This window comes from Sciurus carolinensis, chromosome 12 (assembly GCF_902686445.1).
Source record: "Sciurus carolinensis chromosome 12, mSciCar1.2, whole genome shotgun sequence".
Lineage (NCBI taxonomy): Eukaryota > Metazoa > Chordata > Mammalia > Rodentia > Sciuridae > Sciurus > Sciurus carolinensis.
This window is the reverse complement of record NC_062224.1, coordinates 85,243,620-85,258,045: the sequence shown is the minus strand read 5'-3', so window position 1 is coordinate 85,258,045 and position 14,426 is coordinate 85,243,620. Positions and strand designations below refer to the sequence as shown.

Below are 14,426 nucleotides of genomic sequence, written 5' to 3'. Positions count from 1 at the left end.
TTGGCACACAGTAGGTGTTCCTTAAATATTTGCTGACAAAACCAGCTATATAAAATCACAAAAAGCACAAGTTGCGAAAAAAAATGAAACATTAACAAAAAGGCACACTGCCTTACTCCAGGTTTAAGGCTCTGACAAGCTATCCCTGAAAGCCTAGAGGTGACTGAATTATTTCCAACAGCTATTTTGCATCTATGTCAGACATTTAGTGTCTCTAGTGATGGTAGTAAGCTGGCAAAATAAAGGATAATTCCAGATATTTTAACATCCTGACTATATAGCACCCTGGCCAGTTCACCTCAAATACACATGAAGAATAAACGCATGCTCAACATTAAATGATTATTTATTTTTCAGGTTTAAAAGGTTTCAAAATACATATGTGCAAGATAAATAAAAAACAGAATCACTGTAGAGCAGAACACATAAACATACAGGGTCTTTTATAGGATACAAAAATTACAATGTCATCAAATACAAAGAAAAACATTTAGGAAAGGTAAGCAAATTAGACCACCTCATCAAAGAATACATTAACTAAGATGGACCAGGACAAACTCCCTGAACATCAGGGCAAAATTTCTTTTCTGTGCCTCCTAGCTGCCTGGCCTTCCTTTTCTGTGTTGAGTTGTGGACTTCAGAGTCACTGCCCTCTGCTAAATTATCGAACATCTCTTCCTCAGTGGCCTAAAAAGGACAGGAAAGGTGAAATAAAGTTCACACAAATGCCTATGAAAAAACTGAAGCTCTGTAATATTATTTTCAGGTATTTTGTTGCAAGAATTATATATTGCATTGTGTATATGGTATTTCCTCTGAAAGCATTGTCATAAAATTTTTGTACGTTTAAATACTTCTTTTAACAAATAACACCTACCTGCTACTCTACTCAATCTCAAATGTGTTGTAACTCAGCAACAACCAGGATATGCTATCTCCATGATCTTGATTTGTATTTTGTTCAGTGAGGAAACTTTATCGACTTAAATAGGGGAAGTTTTTCCTTTTCCCTTCTTCCAAGAATGATCCCATAAGAAATATAAAAATTTCCCCTTCAACCTATAACCCCTCCCTATTTCTACAATTAGTTTCTATAAATATAGTCCCTTCTTAGTATTACAAAAGATAACTCAGAAAAAAGACTGAGTCACCTCCCTTCTATCCCTGCTACCCCCAAGATACAAAAAATATTAACTAGAAGCTGCCTGCCCTCTAGTGTTGCCAACAGATGACAACTATTAGGAAAAATTTACTGTTGGTTAGCTACTAGGTTGTTTTGCTAAACAATTAGATGGTTGCAAGAGGAAAAAAAGATCACCTAACCATTCTAGCTACAGAACAAATTTGGCAAATATAATAAGCATTATTTTTATACACATATATATATTTAATGAACTGATAATAGTAGCAAATATCATACCTTTTGTTTCTGAATTGCATGCTTCTCTGTCCACTGTCTGGCATTCTTGAGGAAGACTGGCTTATTATATTTAAATTCTGAGGACTGAGATAAAAGAGTTAATGGAGGAAAAAATATTTGGATGGCATGCATCATTAGAGGTACAGAGAAAGCAGGCTATGAGGAAATGGGTTCCTTACAATGTCAGCCATCAGGGGGTCATCAGGGTTGGGTTCTGACATGAGCAGCTGAATAGAGGTCAACACAGTAGCAATGTTGAGTGATGGTCTCCAGGCGCCCTACACACAGATAAGCACTTCCTTTTATATTAGAATGTGACATTGTAATTCAAGTTTTATTCAGTTAATCCTTTATCCACCACTCACTTTTGGTGGCAATTTGAGAACATCTAGACAAATCCTTCCAGCAGAATCAATGTTTGGATGATAGATTGGAGTCAAAAATCGGATCTGCGGAGGTTCAAATGGGTACCTATGAATGTATAGGACAACAGGAAATCATTATTTTAATATAGTACTTATTATGTTTTAAGTACTTCCCTGGTCACTAATAGACATATAAAAAATAATGCTGATATTATAAAAATGTTAGAAAGACAGCATTTGAAATGAGGCAAACCTCCCTTCCCAAATTTTTATTGTAAAAATTTAAGAATAGTCAGAAAAGTTGAAATAATAGTATCAAAAACATTCACATACCCACCACCTGAAGTCAAGTCACTTCACTGTTTTTTCAGCACTAGGGACTGAACCCAGAGTCTTGCACGTGCTATGAGACCACTCTACGGCTGAACTACATTCCCATCCCTACTTCACCTTCTAAATACTTCAGCATGTATCTCCTAAGAATAAGGACATTCTCCTACATAACTCTAATACCATTATATCTATTAAATTTAAAAAAATTCCATAATATCACTTACTATTCAGATTTCCTTAACTGCTTAATTGTACCAATTTTTTTTTTTATGGCTAGCTTTTTCAAACTGGGATCTAATTAAGATTCTTACATTGCATTTGGTATTATGTCTCTTTAGTGAGATATAAATCTTGGAAAGTTCCCAATCTATTTGCAGAACTGTTGTCTGATGATGATTAAGCTATTCTCTCAGGACTTTAGCAAGTTTGGCCAGGTTGACCTTCTAACTGTCTACATTTTAACAGTTAAATATTCTTTTCATCCCCTTCTCATTCTGTAAAAACTACAACCACAACTTAACTGAGTCTTAAAGGAGACTTGAACTAAGAAGGACCTTAATATTGAGATGGAAAACTGGTGGTTGCCAGGGACTGGGGGGCAGGGGATATAGGGAGTTATTAATGGGTATGATGTTATAGTTTGGGAAGATGAAAAAGTTCTATAGCTAGATGTTGTGATAGTTGCACAATGATATGAAATGTATATTTTAAAAATGGTTAAAATGGCTGGACATGTTGGCACATGCCTGCAATCTCAGCGATCTGGGAGGCTAAGGTAGGAGGATCTCAAGTTCAAGGCCAGTCTCTGCAATTTAGTGAGGCCCTAGGCAATTTAGCAAGACCCTGTCTCAAATAAATAAAAAGGGTTGGGGATGTAGCTCAGTGGTAAAGTGCCCCTTCAATCCAGGGGCACCTTAATTTTTTTGGTGAGAAAAAAACCCCCAAAAAACAGTTAAAATGGCCAATTTTATGTTATGCACAGTTTAAAGGTAAAGGGGTGAGGGGAGACTAAGTTGTGGTCTAGTCCATTCTTTTAGACAAGGAAATTGAATTCCAGAGAGATAAAATAAACATTGTATTAAATCATGATAAGGCTAGAATTAAAACCCAGGTGCTTTGGGTTGGGGATGTAGCTCAGAGGTGGAATGCTTGCCTAGCATGTGCACAGCCCTGGGTTTGATCCCAGCATTGACAGAAAAACAAACAACAAATAACAAAGAAAACCAGGTACTTTACCCCTCCACTTAATGCTCTATATACTACATTGTTCCACCTTCCACTTTATAAGTTATACTTTATAGGTTAAGAATCTAATTTGCACTAACCTCTCAGGAACGATGACTTCCAGCTTAAAAACACCTTTCTCATAAGGTGTATTGGCTCCACCTAATATTTCTTAAAAGAAAAAGTAAAAAGGGAATCAGATGATCTGAATTATCATTCCATATGGACTTGATAAGGCTTACCATCCTAACAGAGAAACTAGGTCCAGGACAATAATACTTTTTCAGGGATTTATATACTTATTTTGGGCGGGGGCAGGTGGTACTGGGGATTGAACTCAGGGGCACTCAACCACTGAGCCACATACCCAGTCCTATTTTTTTTTTTTTTTTTTTTTTTTGTATTTTATTTACAGACAGGGTCAGAGTTGCTTAGAACCTCACTGTTGCTGAGGCTGGCTTTGAATTTGCAATCCTTCTGCCTCAGTCTCCCAAGCCACTGGGAATATAAGCATACACCACCATGCCCAACTTCTTTCAGGGCTTTAGTAAGTCTTTTGCAATGCTCCATGATGTTGATGTACCCTAAAAGTTGATGGTGTCAAAGGGCATAGAGAAGATATAAAACAGAAGTTGTAAAACGCTGGTCACCAGATCAAATGCAACCTACGGATTTGTTTTGTTTGGACAGTAATATTCTAATCATTTATGTTTCCCATCTGGCCTCCTAGATATTTGAAATGGTCAGCTTTGGTCTAAATGATGCTTCAGAGCTGATGCCAAAATCCTGATTATAAATCAGCAAAAGGTATAATAAAAACTCAAAGAATCAGGAAATGCCAAGCAAAACTTTTATGACTATAATCAAATTAGTAATGAAAGGTGGGAGAGTACTTGGACCTTATAACTGTTCCCTATTTCAGAACATACAAATGTTTGAATTTCAGTACAATCTTCAGATGGGGCCATGACCCTCATCATAGGCATGATGTGATACCCACGAGCTCGCAGATTGTCCGTTTGGTCCTTTTCTTGCCAGCATGTGATGCCTGGCGGTGGCTCTGTGGCTAACATGTGCAGCTCTCTTTTCAGTCGGGAAGCTCTTTGCATGATCCCAAGTGAAAGGAACCACACAGCTCACTGCTCCACGCTAAGGGCTGGTTGGGATGTGCTGAGGGAGGAAAAAGGGCAACCATGAAATAGTTGGTTGTGGTGACTGTGGAACTTTTAGCACACACTTTCAATTCAGTGAAGGTCAGATTCCTCTTAATCTCTATTTTGACAACAGAATCTGCTTTTTTTTTCTACTTCCTTCTTCTGAACATGTTATCTACTCAAGCTAATAAATTAAAAAATAAATAAATAAGCCAGAGGCTGAGGTGGGACTGCACACTCCAGGGCAGCTTTAGCAACTTAGCGAGAACTTGTCTTAAAATAAAAGGACTGGAGGTGTAGCTCAGAGGTATAATGCCCCTGGATTCAATCCCCAGTCCAAAAAAAAGAAAAAGAAAAAGAAAAAAAGAAAGAAAGAAAAGAAAAGAAAAAAACCCAACCCCTCCCCCAAAAGAAAACACTAAGGTTTTAAATTAATGTCTGCTTCCTCTAATAATTATACACCCATGAGGCCAGGCTGGGCCTCGGTCTGATTTTGTTCAACATGCTTGGTACAGTACGGGACTGGACAAATATTAGCTGTATAAGGAAGCCTACCTAAGCTCTGTGAGAGTAAGAATGATCGTAATCCTCAGAGAAGTGTATAAGCCGATGCCTGAGGTTCTCTCAGTGAACTGTGGATTCCACATTCCACATCTTCCCAGTTCTTCAGAGAATCCACCCCATCAGTGAGTCCATCATTCTCCTAGTATTGCCCATCTTTCCCTCTTACCCTTAACATTCACATAAGTTCAGTCTTCTCATCTACAACAAATCCCACACCCATATCCATTCACTATCTTTCTCTAGTTCTCCCTCTAGCAGCGAGCCAAAGGATGGTGATATTTTGATAGGTATTACAAATATCTCCCAGTTTATGGTTTATCTTTCCACTTTATTCATGATGTCCTTTGATGAAAACATTTAAATCAGTTTAAAATCCTTTCCATACCCCTAAATTTAAAGATATTTTCCAACATATTCTTCAAATCTTGTTATAATTTCAGTTTTCACACGTAAATTTAATTCACTAAGAATTGGCATTTTTGTATTGTGAGAGGTAAAAATATTCACCAAATATAACCAATTCTTCTAGCACCATCTACTGGAAAACTCCATCCTTTCCCTGATATTATCATAAATTAAATTTTCATCTACACGTGGATCTATTTTGGGACTCTTGCTTGAATTTGTTGCATTGGTTACATAGATTATTTCTGAGCCAATACTACAGTGTTTCAATTACTACGGCTTATTTTTCATTATTTAAATTGCTTCCAGTTTTATTGAGGTATGGCCAATAAAATGTATATATTTGTGTATAACATGATGTGCACAACATGACATTTTCCTATAGTTTATATACCCTGTTCTTTTTCTTTAGGAGTGTTTTAATCACTCCTGGATCTTTGTTCTTCCATATAAATTTTAGAACAGTTCACAAACACACAGCCCTGTTGTAATTTAGACTGCAATTTCATTCATTCTATAGATCAACTAGGGAGGAATTGATGTTTTTATGATACTGAGTCCTAAGATCCATGGACATGATATTTCAGTCTTTCTTGATGCTTTTCAAAAGCTATATAATTTTTAACATAAAGTCTTATTAGATTTATTCTTAAGTACTTTTTAACATAAATAAGTCTTTTTAACATAAAGTCTTATTAAATTTATTCCTAAGTACTTTATTTTTTTATCTTTTAAAAAAATTATTTTCTACCTATTTCTTGCTAGCTTACGCAAATATAATTGATTTTTAACTGAAACCCTAATAATGTTAATGCTGAATCCTTTTGAGGGTGGGGGGGCTGGGTAATTCTAACAGCCAATCACAGCATCTGCACATAATCAGTTACTCTCTCCCCTTCCACCCTTCTCCTGTCTTCTCTTCTGATGGTATCTTCTAGCACAATATTGAACAGAAGAGCTGAGAGCTGGTATTCTTGCCTGATATTGGTATTTCTAACCTTCAAGGAAATGCATTCAACACTGCTTATTTCTATCCTATTCCTTAGTTTTTCCAACATAGGTTATGCTTAATTTTTCATCTTTCTTCTTTCAACTGTAAACACATCGAGACTATGCATTGCCTTCTACCATTGAATACCAAAATTTTGATATATAAAATATTCTCCCATTCTCAATATTCTGTACTTTCCCTTATGGGTTTCTTAATTTCCAAACATGGGGATATCCTAGTTATATGTTATGGATTTCTAATGTGTAGTTTTTATATCCTTTGAATTTGTTGAGTCTTGCTTTATTGCCAAATATTTAGTCACTATTCATAAAAATCCTATGTATGCTTAAAAATATCTATACACCAAAGTTGAGGCAATGTTCTATTTATGCCACTAGATGAGCTTAACTGTGTTGTTTTTTATGACTTGATTTTTTTTTCTGTGTCAGTTATTGTCAGTTATTGAGAGTGATCTATAAAGCACTATGATGGTAAATATAATTTCTCCTTGTAGCTTTGTCCATTTTTGCCTTAAATATTTAGGCTAGGCTATCAGATACATATGTTTAAAATTGTTACATATTTCTAGCAAACTTTAGTTTTTATCATTATTAGAGAACGCTCTGTTTTCTAGTAATGATTTTTCCTTTAGGTATATTTCACATTAAAGCTATTTTAGCTTTCTTCTGGTTGATATTTGATTGAGATACCATTTCCTATTCTTTCATTTTCTATTTTTCTGAATCTTTAGTATTATGATGTGCCTTCCGTATATGTCTGAAGTTCTAAGTTTTGGGTTTTTTTTTTTTTTTTTTTCCTTTCTCCTTTTGGATTTTCTCTATTGGCTTGAAAGTTATATTTATATTTGTACTACTTTTAAATACCATCACATAGATTTGAACACAATTATTAAACTTATCAAAGCCTAAAGTTGAAAAGTTAGAGGTTAGAGCCTGGGGTGTTCCTTGCTGCAGGGCTCAACGTGTACCTGGTCTTTCTGGAAACTCTGCTCTCTCCTTCCCTGGCCTCCTTGCTGTGCAATGCCCTGCTCTAAAAAGACACACCATCTCCTCCAGTAAGCAGTCAGGGCCTACCACGAAGGGCAGCATGAGGCTCCACCATGACAAGGGGACCCACGAGGGCTATGCACCAGGAGCTACACAGTGTTTACGGTTATCCAGAACATCTACGGACATTCAGACAGTTCTTCCTTCTGGGTTTTATGGAACAAGAGATGCACATCTTGCTTGGCTGCAAATACTTCATAGATGTACAAGATGGTGTTACAGATGAAGTTTATAGAAGAGAAACTGTGCTGTATTGTTTAATTTTGATGAGAAAAATCTGAAGTCAAAAAGGATGATCAAATTGCACAGTCCATTTGTGAACACATTTTTAATATCCAGAAATTGAAGAAGTTCAAGTTTTGAAGAACACTGAAAGGGGTTCGGGAAGTTTGGTCCCCCTTGAAAGAATGAAAATTTATGCCAAGAATATAAAATGATAAACAGTACTTTTCCCTTAAATATAAAGATCTTTTGCTGAAAGTGTTTTGCACTTCTGAAAATTTAATAGCTTTAACTTCTAAAAATATATGATTTTCTTAGGATCAAGGAAAGATTACCTTTATTAATATCACACAGAAACTTACTTTCTTGTTTTTCTGCAACTTAAGATTGTGTGTAAATCTGTCTTTTGGTACCTACTGCAGTTTTTTAAAAATAAAATATACATCAATTATAAACAGACATACACAAAAACCTGAATTATTGAATTCAGTAAAAGTTACCTCTTCAGCAACTTAAAAATAAAAGTATAAAGTTTACTGGTATCAACGCTTCTCCAAACAATACAAGTACCTTGGAATAAATTAACTCTCCACTCATTCTAGTTTTTGTTTTTTTTCTGTGCTGGGGATTGAACCCAGGGCCTGTGCTTGCAAGGCAAGCACTCTACCAACTGAGCTATCTCCCCAGCCCACTAGTTTGTATTTTAATTCCATTTTTTTAAAACCCAATGATAAACAGTCAAAATCCTGAAGAAAATACAAAGTCTGAAGAAAACTATTGGGTGAAGAACTTCTAAGGAAGATATTCAAGAGAGATAAGTAAAACCATTCTAGGCAAGTCATAATTAAGCTGTTGAAAACCAAAGATAAAGTATAAAATCTTTCCTAGGGTTGATATTCTGCAACCCCAGCTATTCATGAAGTCTGAGGCAGGAGGCTCACATAAGACCAGCCTGCATAACAAAGTGAGAACATATTGCAAAAAGAATAGTCTTAAAGCAGTCTAAAAGAATAGTCTTAAAGGCATGACATAGATGAACAGTGATAAGAATATTAAAAGTTATATTAATAAATGCCATATCAAAATTAAAAGCTTTTGTGCTCCAATGGACACTATGAAGTGATAAAACAACAAAAAGGAAAAAATAAATTCATAAATCATCCTATATCAGATAAGGAACTTCTTTGTATCTAAAATATATAAATAACTCAGTAAAAAAAAAGACAACCCAATTAAAAAAAAATAGGCAAAGGATTTAAACAGACATTCCTTCAAAAATATACAAATCCCCAGCAGCAAATGAAAAGATGTTCAACGTCATTAATCATTAGGGAAATACAAATCAAAACCACAGTGAGATATCACAACCACTAGAATGGCTACAATGATGAAAATCAGATTATATCTAAGTGTTGATGAGGATATGAAGAAATTAGAACTCTTACGTGTTGCTGGTGGGAATGCGAAATGATGCAGTTGCTTTGGCAAACAGTCTGCCAGTTCCACAAAATGTTTACACAGAGTTACCTTATGATCCTGCATCGGCTCCTTGGCACATACCCAAGAGAAATGAAACTATGTCCACAAAGTCCATACACTAATGTTCACGGCAGCACTATTTGTAGCAGTTGACAAATGGAAACAACACAAATATACATCATTTGAAGAATGGATAAACAAAATGTGATGTGGCCATCCTGTGGAATATTGTTCAGCAATAAAAACACAAAGCACTGGCACATGCCACAGAACAGCCTTGGAAATATTATGCTAAGTGAGAAAGTCACAAAATATCACATACAGTATCATACAATTCCATTTATATGAAATGTCTAGAATGGGCAATATCTTAGAGATAGACAGTAGATGAGTAGTTGTCAAGGGATGGGGAAAAGAAGACAGGGAGCAGCAGCTAACCGGCAGTGTTTCTTTTGGGGGTGATGAAAATGGACTGCAGCAATGACTGCACAACCATGAGAACATGCTAAAAAACACTAATCATACACTGAAAGGAGACTTGTATGCTATGTAACTATCTCAATAAAGTTAACAAAAAAATTAGAAACCATGCCAACATCCATCAACAGAAAAGTGGCTAAATGAACAGTCAGATAACTATAAAATGCAACACTTTTTAAAAAGGACAAACTGATACAACAGGCATGAATGTCAAAAATAATCATGCTGAGTGCAAGTAGTAGACAGACAAAAAGAGCACATACTGTTTGGTTGTATTTATGTGAAAGTCTAGAAAATGTAATCTAACTTACAGTGATGAGGTAAGTGTTTGCTTAGAAATGGAGGGGTAGGGCTGGGGATATAGCTCAGTTGGTAGAATGCTTGCCTCGCAAGCACAAGGCCCTGGGTTCAAATCCCCAGCATCGCCAAAAAAAAAAAAAAAAAAAAAAAAAAAACGAAATAGAGGGGTAGGGGAAGGGGTGGAGAGAAGGAATTACTAAGAAATTTTTGGAAGTAATAGATATATCCATTATCTTGATTGTGGTAATATTTTCACAAATGTATATTTGAGTAAAAAAGCTACCAAACTGTACACAATATATTCAGCTTACTGTATGTCAATTTTTTTATAAATTAATATGATAAAAATTGTCACAAATAAAAACTCAATCATCAATGTTACAGTATGGAAATGTGTAGCAAGTGGAAAGTTTAAAGAATAAAGGGCCACGACAGTGGAATGAATGAGACATAACTTTCCTGTGTTCATATATGAACACACGACCAGTGTAATTCCATATCATGTACAACTGTAAGAATGGGAAATTATGCTCCATGTACATATATCAAAATACACTCTACTGTCATGTATAACTAAAAAGAACTAATGAAAAAATTTTAAAAAAAGAAGGAAAGAAGGCTTTTAACAAAATATAAGTTTAGAACATACTAAAGTTTGAAACACTGAATTTCTCTGATGCTTAGATCTGAGAATAAAAACACATATTCTTTATGTAGATACAGAAAAAAGTGATACGTAAAAGTATGTCATTGAGTACTCCCTTGAACTGAGTAAAAAAACTATTTTTCAATAAAAATTTTTTGAGATAAACTTTAGTAAAAAATGGTAGAATTTATTTTTAATAACTATATAAATGTCTTGGTTTCCTTTTAAAGCAAGTGCTAATATGTACACATTAATCCTCACATTTCAGGATCTGATTCTCAGCAATAAACCTAGATTCAATGGGGCTTCAGTATACTAATTCATGCTAGCTTACTCACACAGCCTTAAACTAAGTAGAAGGCCAATTAATCTGTAAAAACCCCAGTAAAAACTTTTATTTCCAGCCGGGTGTGGTGGCGCACACCTGTAATCCCATGGCTTGTGAAGCTGAGGCAGGAGGATGAAGAGTTCAAAGCCAGCCTCAGCAAAAGCAAGGCGCTAAACAACTCAGATCCTGTCTTTAAATAAAATACAAAATAGGGCTGGGGATGTGGCTCAGTGGTCAAATGCCCCTGAGTTCAATCCTTGGTACCTTGGTACATACACACACAAAAAAAACTTTATTTCCACAATTGTCTCCATAAGTTATTTCTACTTTCTAATTAACATCAAAGAATCACTTGATAGGCTGACTAGTTAGTTGTCATTTATGATAATCATCAACTTTGATGTGTTTATTTTAACCATAGGGATACATGTTCAAAAGAGACTAAATTTGTGTAGTGGCTAGTCAAGACACTGCTGAATCCTGTCCCAAAGATTAATTTTAGTTATTTGGTTGTCTCTTTTTTGGGGTGAGGTGTGGGGTTGGGTGTACAGGGGATCTAACCCAGGGGCATTCTGCCACTGAGCTACAGCTCCAGACCTTTTTTTGGAGACAGGGTCTAAGTTGCTCAGGGACTTGCTGAGTTGCTGAGGCTGGTCTCAAACTTGTGATCCTCCTGCTTCAGTCACTAGAACTACAGGTATGTGCCAATGCACTGCAAGATACTTTTTACAAGGGGAGGCATGGTGTTCCCCCACAATTCACATTCTTTCAGAAACATTTAAATATCTAAATAGAATAATACTATGGGTGAGTTAATATTAGAATCAATTATCCTACATGTCTTTCATATAAGTTTTGTGTTTCCAAATTTACTTAGATATGCTGGTTTTTTGTTTTGTTTTTGTTTTTGATGCTAGGGATTGAACCCACAGACCCCTTGCTTGCTAAGCAAATGCTCTACCACTAAGCTACCTCCCATGCCATTCTAGTTACATCTTTAAGAATATCATTTCCTGGAGCAATTACTTCACTAGATAATTAACCTTAACTTTGATACACAGACCCTTACAAGTTTCACAGTAAGCATATATTGGGGATCGGTTACAATGAAACCACTATCCCAAAGTATAAGTTATGCCTTTACATAAAATGAGAACACAGTAGAAAGGTATGATAATGGGATTAGAAAACAGAAAAAATAAGACATTTCTTTCAAAAAACCAACTAGACTCCAGTCTCACTATATTAACACAAAGTAGGGGATGCCACTCCTTGGCTCAAAAGCCAGCAACTGCTGCATTTTTTCTGGGTGTTAAGGTTCTTCACAATCTAGTCTCAACCCATATTTTTAGCCTTATATCCTGAAACTACTCCCCTTGAATTTCTGCTTCAGCCACATTGACCTAATGCCCATATCATTCTCGTTCACACCTACAGATATATACACACAGAATTCTTCCTCCTCTACGGTAATGCTTCCCAAATCCATACACCATTCAATGTCACTCTCTGTGCTTCTACACAAAATGCACCTCTCATAGCTTCTTATTAGGTGGGTATTCCTCAGGGCAGGTTCATAATCTTTAAAAAATTTTTTTCTTTTCTTGTATCCAAACCTGTAGGGCGTTTAATAATTAATTAACAAAACCTGAGATGTTGAAGAAAGCAAAAATAACGGCCTGTGCATACCCTGCGGCGAGTACAGGGCACTTAGGTCTTTTCCATCCTGGCAAACTTCTCCCTGCTGTCGCTGGAGACGCTTCCACCCAAAGTTCATTGCGAAAATACTTTAGAACTTCCGCTCACCATCGGCTTTTCTGAGTCTCCTTTCAGAGGAAAGGAAAACTTCCATGTTGGGCTGAAACAAAACACCTTACCCCAAGACCCACAGTGAGCTCCTGGGGTACGTTTTCTCGGGTGCGGGGCCGGAAAACTTGCTTACCTGGGAGACCTCACTTCACAACACAGCAGCCCGCGTAGTGGGAACCGGGAATCCGCGCCTGCGTGAGCCGGGACTGTCGGCGTGACTCCGCCTCGTGCCCTGCAAGGATTGTGATTGGTTCGCATCAATTCCCCCGGAGAAGGGCGCACCCGCCTTATTGGCCAGCGCTCTGGGCTCGCTTCCGCTCACGCCTCATTCAAATTGGAGCGCGCGTGCCAGGCTCTACCATTCAAATCCCTACGCCCAGCTCTTCTCCGCCGAGGTTCCTCTGGTAGCTGCTGAGGACGCGCGACCTGGCGCCACCCGTGCGGTTACAAGGTTGGCTTTGTCAGAGCGGAAAACTGGAAATCACCTCATAGAAGGTACAATAAAGGAACCGGAAATATTTAATCTGGAGAAAGGGATAGGTGATAGCTGTCTTCGTTTCTTGTATATATTTTTCATGCGGAAGACTACTTCAGAAGACCCATGTAAGACGAATGAATGAAAATTAAAGCTGAAATTTAGCTCAATAAAGCATTTTGGCTATTAGAATTCTAAAGAACAAAGCGAAGAGAGCGAATTCTAGTGCATCACTGCAAGTGTTCAAGTGGAATTTGGGTGATCATTTGTTAAGAGTGGCGCAAAGGGATTCTTGCATTGGGTGGAAGTTTGGAATAGATTTTATTTACTTGTGTCACTGTTCTGGGGATCTAACCCAGGACCTGGCACATACTCAGTACACATCTTGCCACCACCATGCCATATCCCCAGCCTTGGAACAGACGACTTTTAAGCTGTTAAAGGAAGTACCTGAATAAGGAAGTACTTGTTTATAGCTAAACCATCCTTGACGTAGAGCTGCCTCTCCAGAGGTGAATGCTCCTCGAGAGGTGTAGGATGGCTCAGTCCTGAGGATCCAAAGGACAGGACTGGAACTTGACTAGCCTGTGGGAATACTGGGTGTGGGTCAATGAAACAAACAATACCCAACCTCCATCTACCATTGCTCCAAGCTCATTGCGTCGCTTCAGAACAGGGGTGGCATAGGAGCAAAGATCAGTCTCTTCCTAAACTTGTAAGCCAATATAATTTTGGCAACTGCAGAGATTTAGTCCAAATTGATGTTAAGTAGCATCAGGTTCTCCATGAACTGCATGCTATGTTTTCTCCTCACTAGACCCACACATTCACTAGAACTCTATGATCCTACGCTGGAGTTCCTCACTTTAGTTGTAGGACTGAACCAACTAAAGTAGCTTATGAATTATGAGAATTATTATGAGGTTACAAAACAATGAATTGTTACTGTCCAGTCTAATTTCCAGTTAGCTGTTGGGATTTTGCATTTATTGTTAGCAGTTACTCATTGCAGTGAAGTATTTTCTTTTCTTTTTTTTTTTTATTTTTTTTTTTACGTTTACATAGGGTAATGATGTTTATTTTATTTTTCCCCTCCCCCCCACCCCTCCCACCCCTCCCACCCCTCTTTTCCCTCTACACAGTCCTTCTTTCCTTCATTCTTAC

The 14,426-nt window shown here is 37.0% G+C and overlaps 1 protein-coding gene across 2 annotated transcripts; it reads right to left on the bottom strand.

Moving 5' to 3' along the window:
* Positions 1-328: 328 nt before the first annotated feature.
* Ube2t (ubiquitin conjugating enzyme E2 T) lies at positions 329-13,002 on the bottom strand. Of its 2 annotated transcripts, none has more exons than XM_047521502.1 (7): positions 12,921-13,002; positions 4,343-4,512; positions 3,444-3,513; positions 1,786-1,891; positions 1,600-1,698; positions 1,421-1,504; positions 329-687 (listed from the first exon to the last, which is right to left on the bottom strand). In XM_047521502.1, exons 2-7 carry the CDS (start codon positions 4,449-4,451, stop codon positions 538-540), a joined length of 618 nt encoding a protein of 205 aa, XP_047377458.1. In that variant the 5' UTR covers positions 4,452-4,512; positions 12,921-13,002; the 3' UTR covers positions 329-537. The 2 variants fall into 2 exon arrangements, with proteins under 2 accessions (XP_047377458.1, XP_047377460.1); XM_047521504.1 differs by lacking the exon at positions 12,921-13,002 and adding an exon at positions 12,668-12,818.
* Between the last annotated feature and the right edge of the window lie 1,424 nt (positions 13,003-14,426).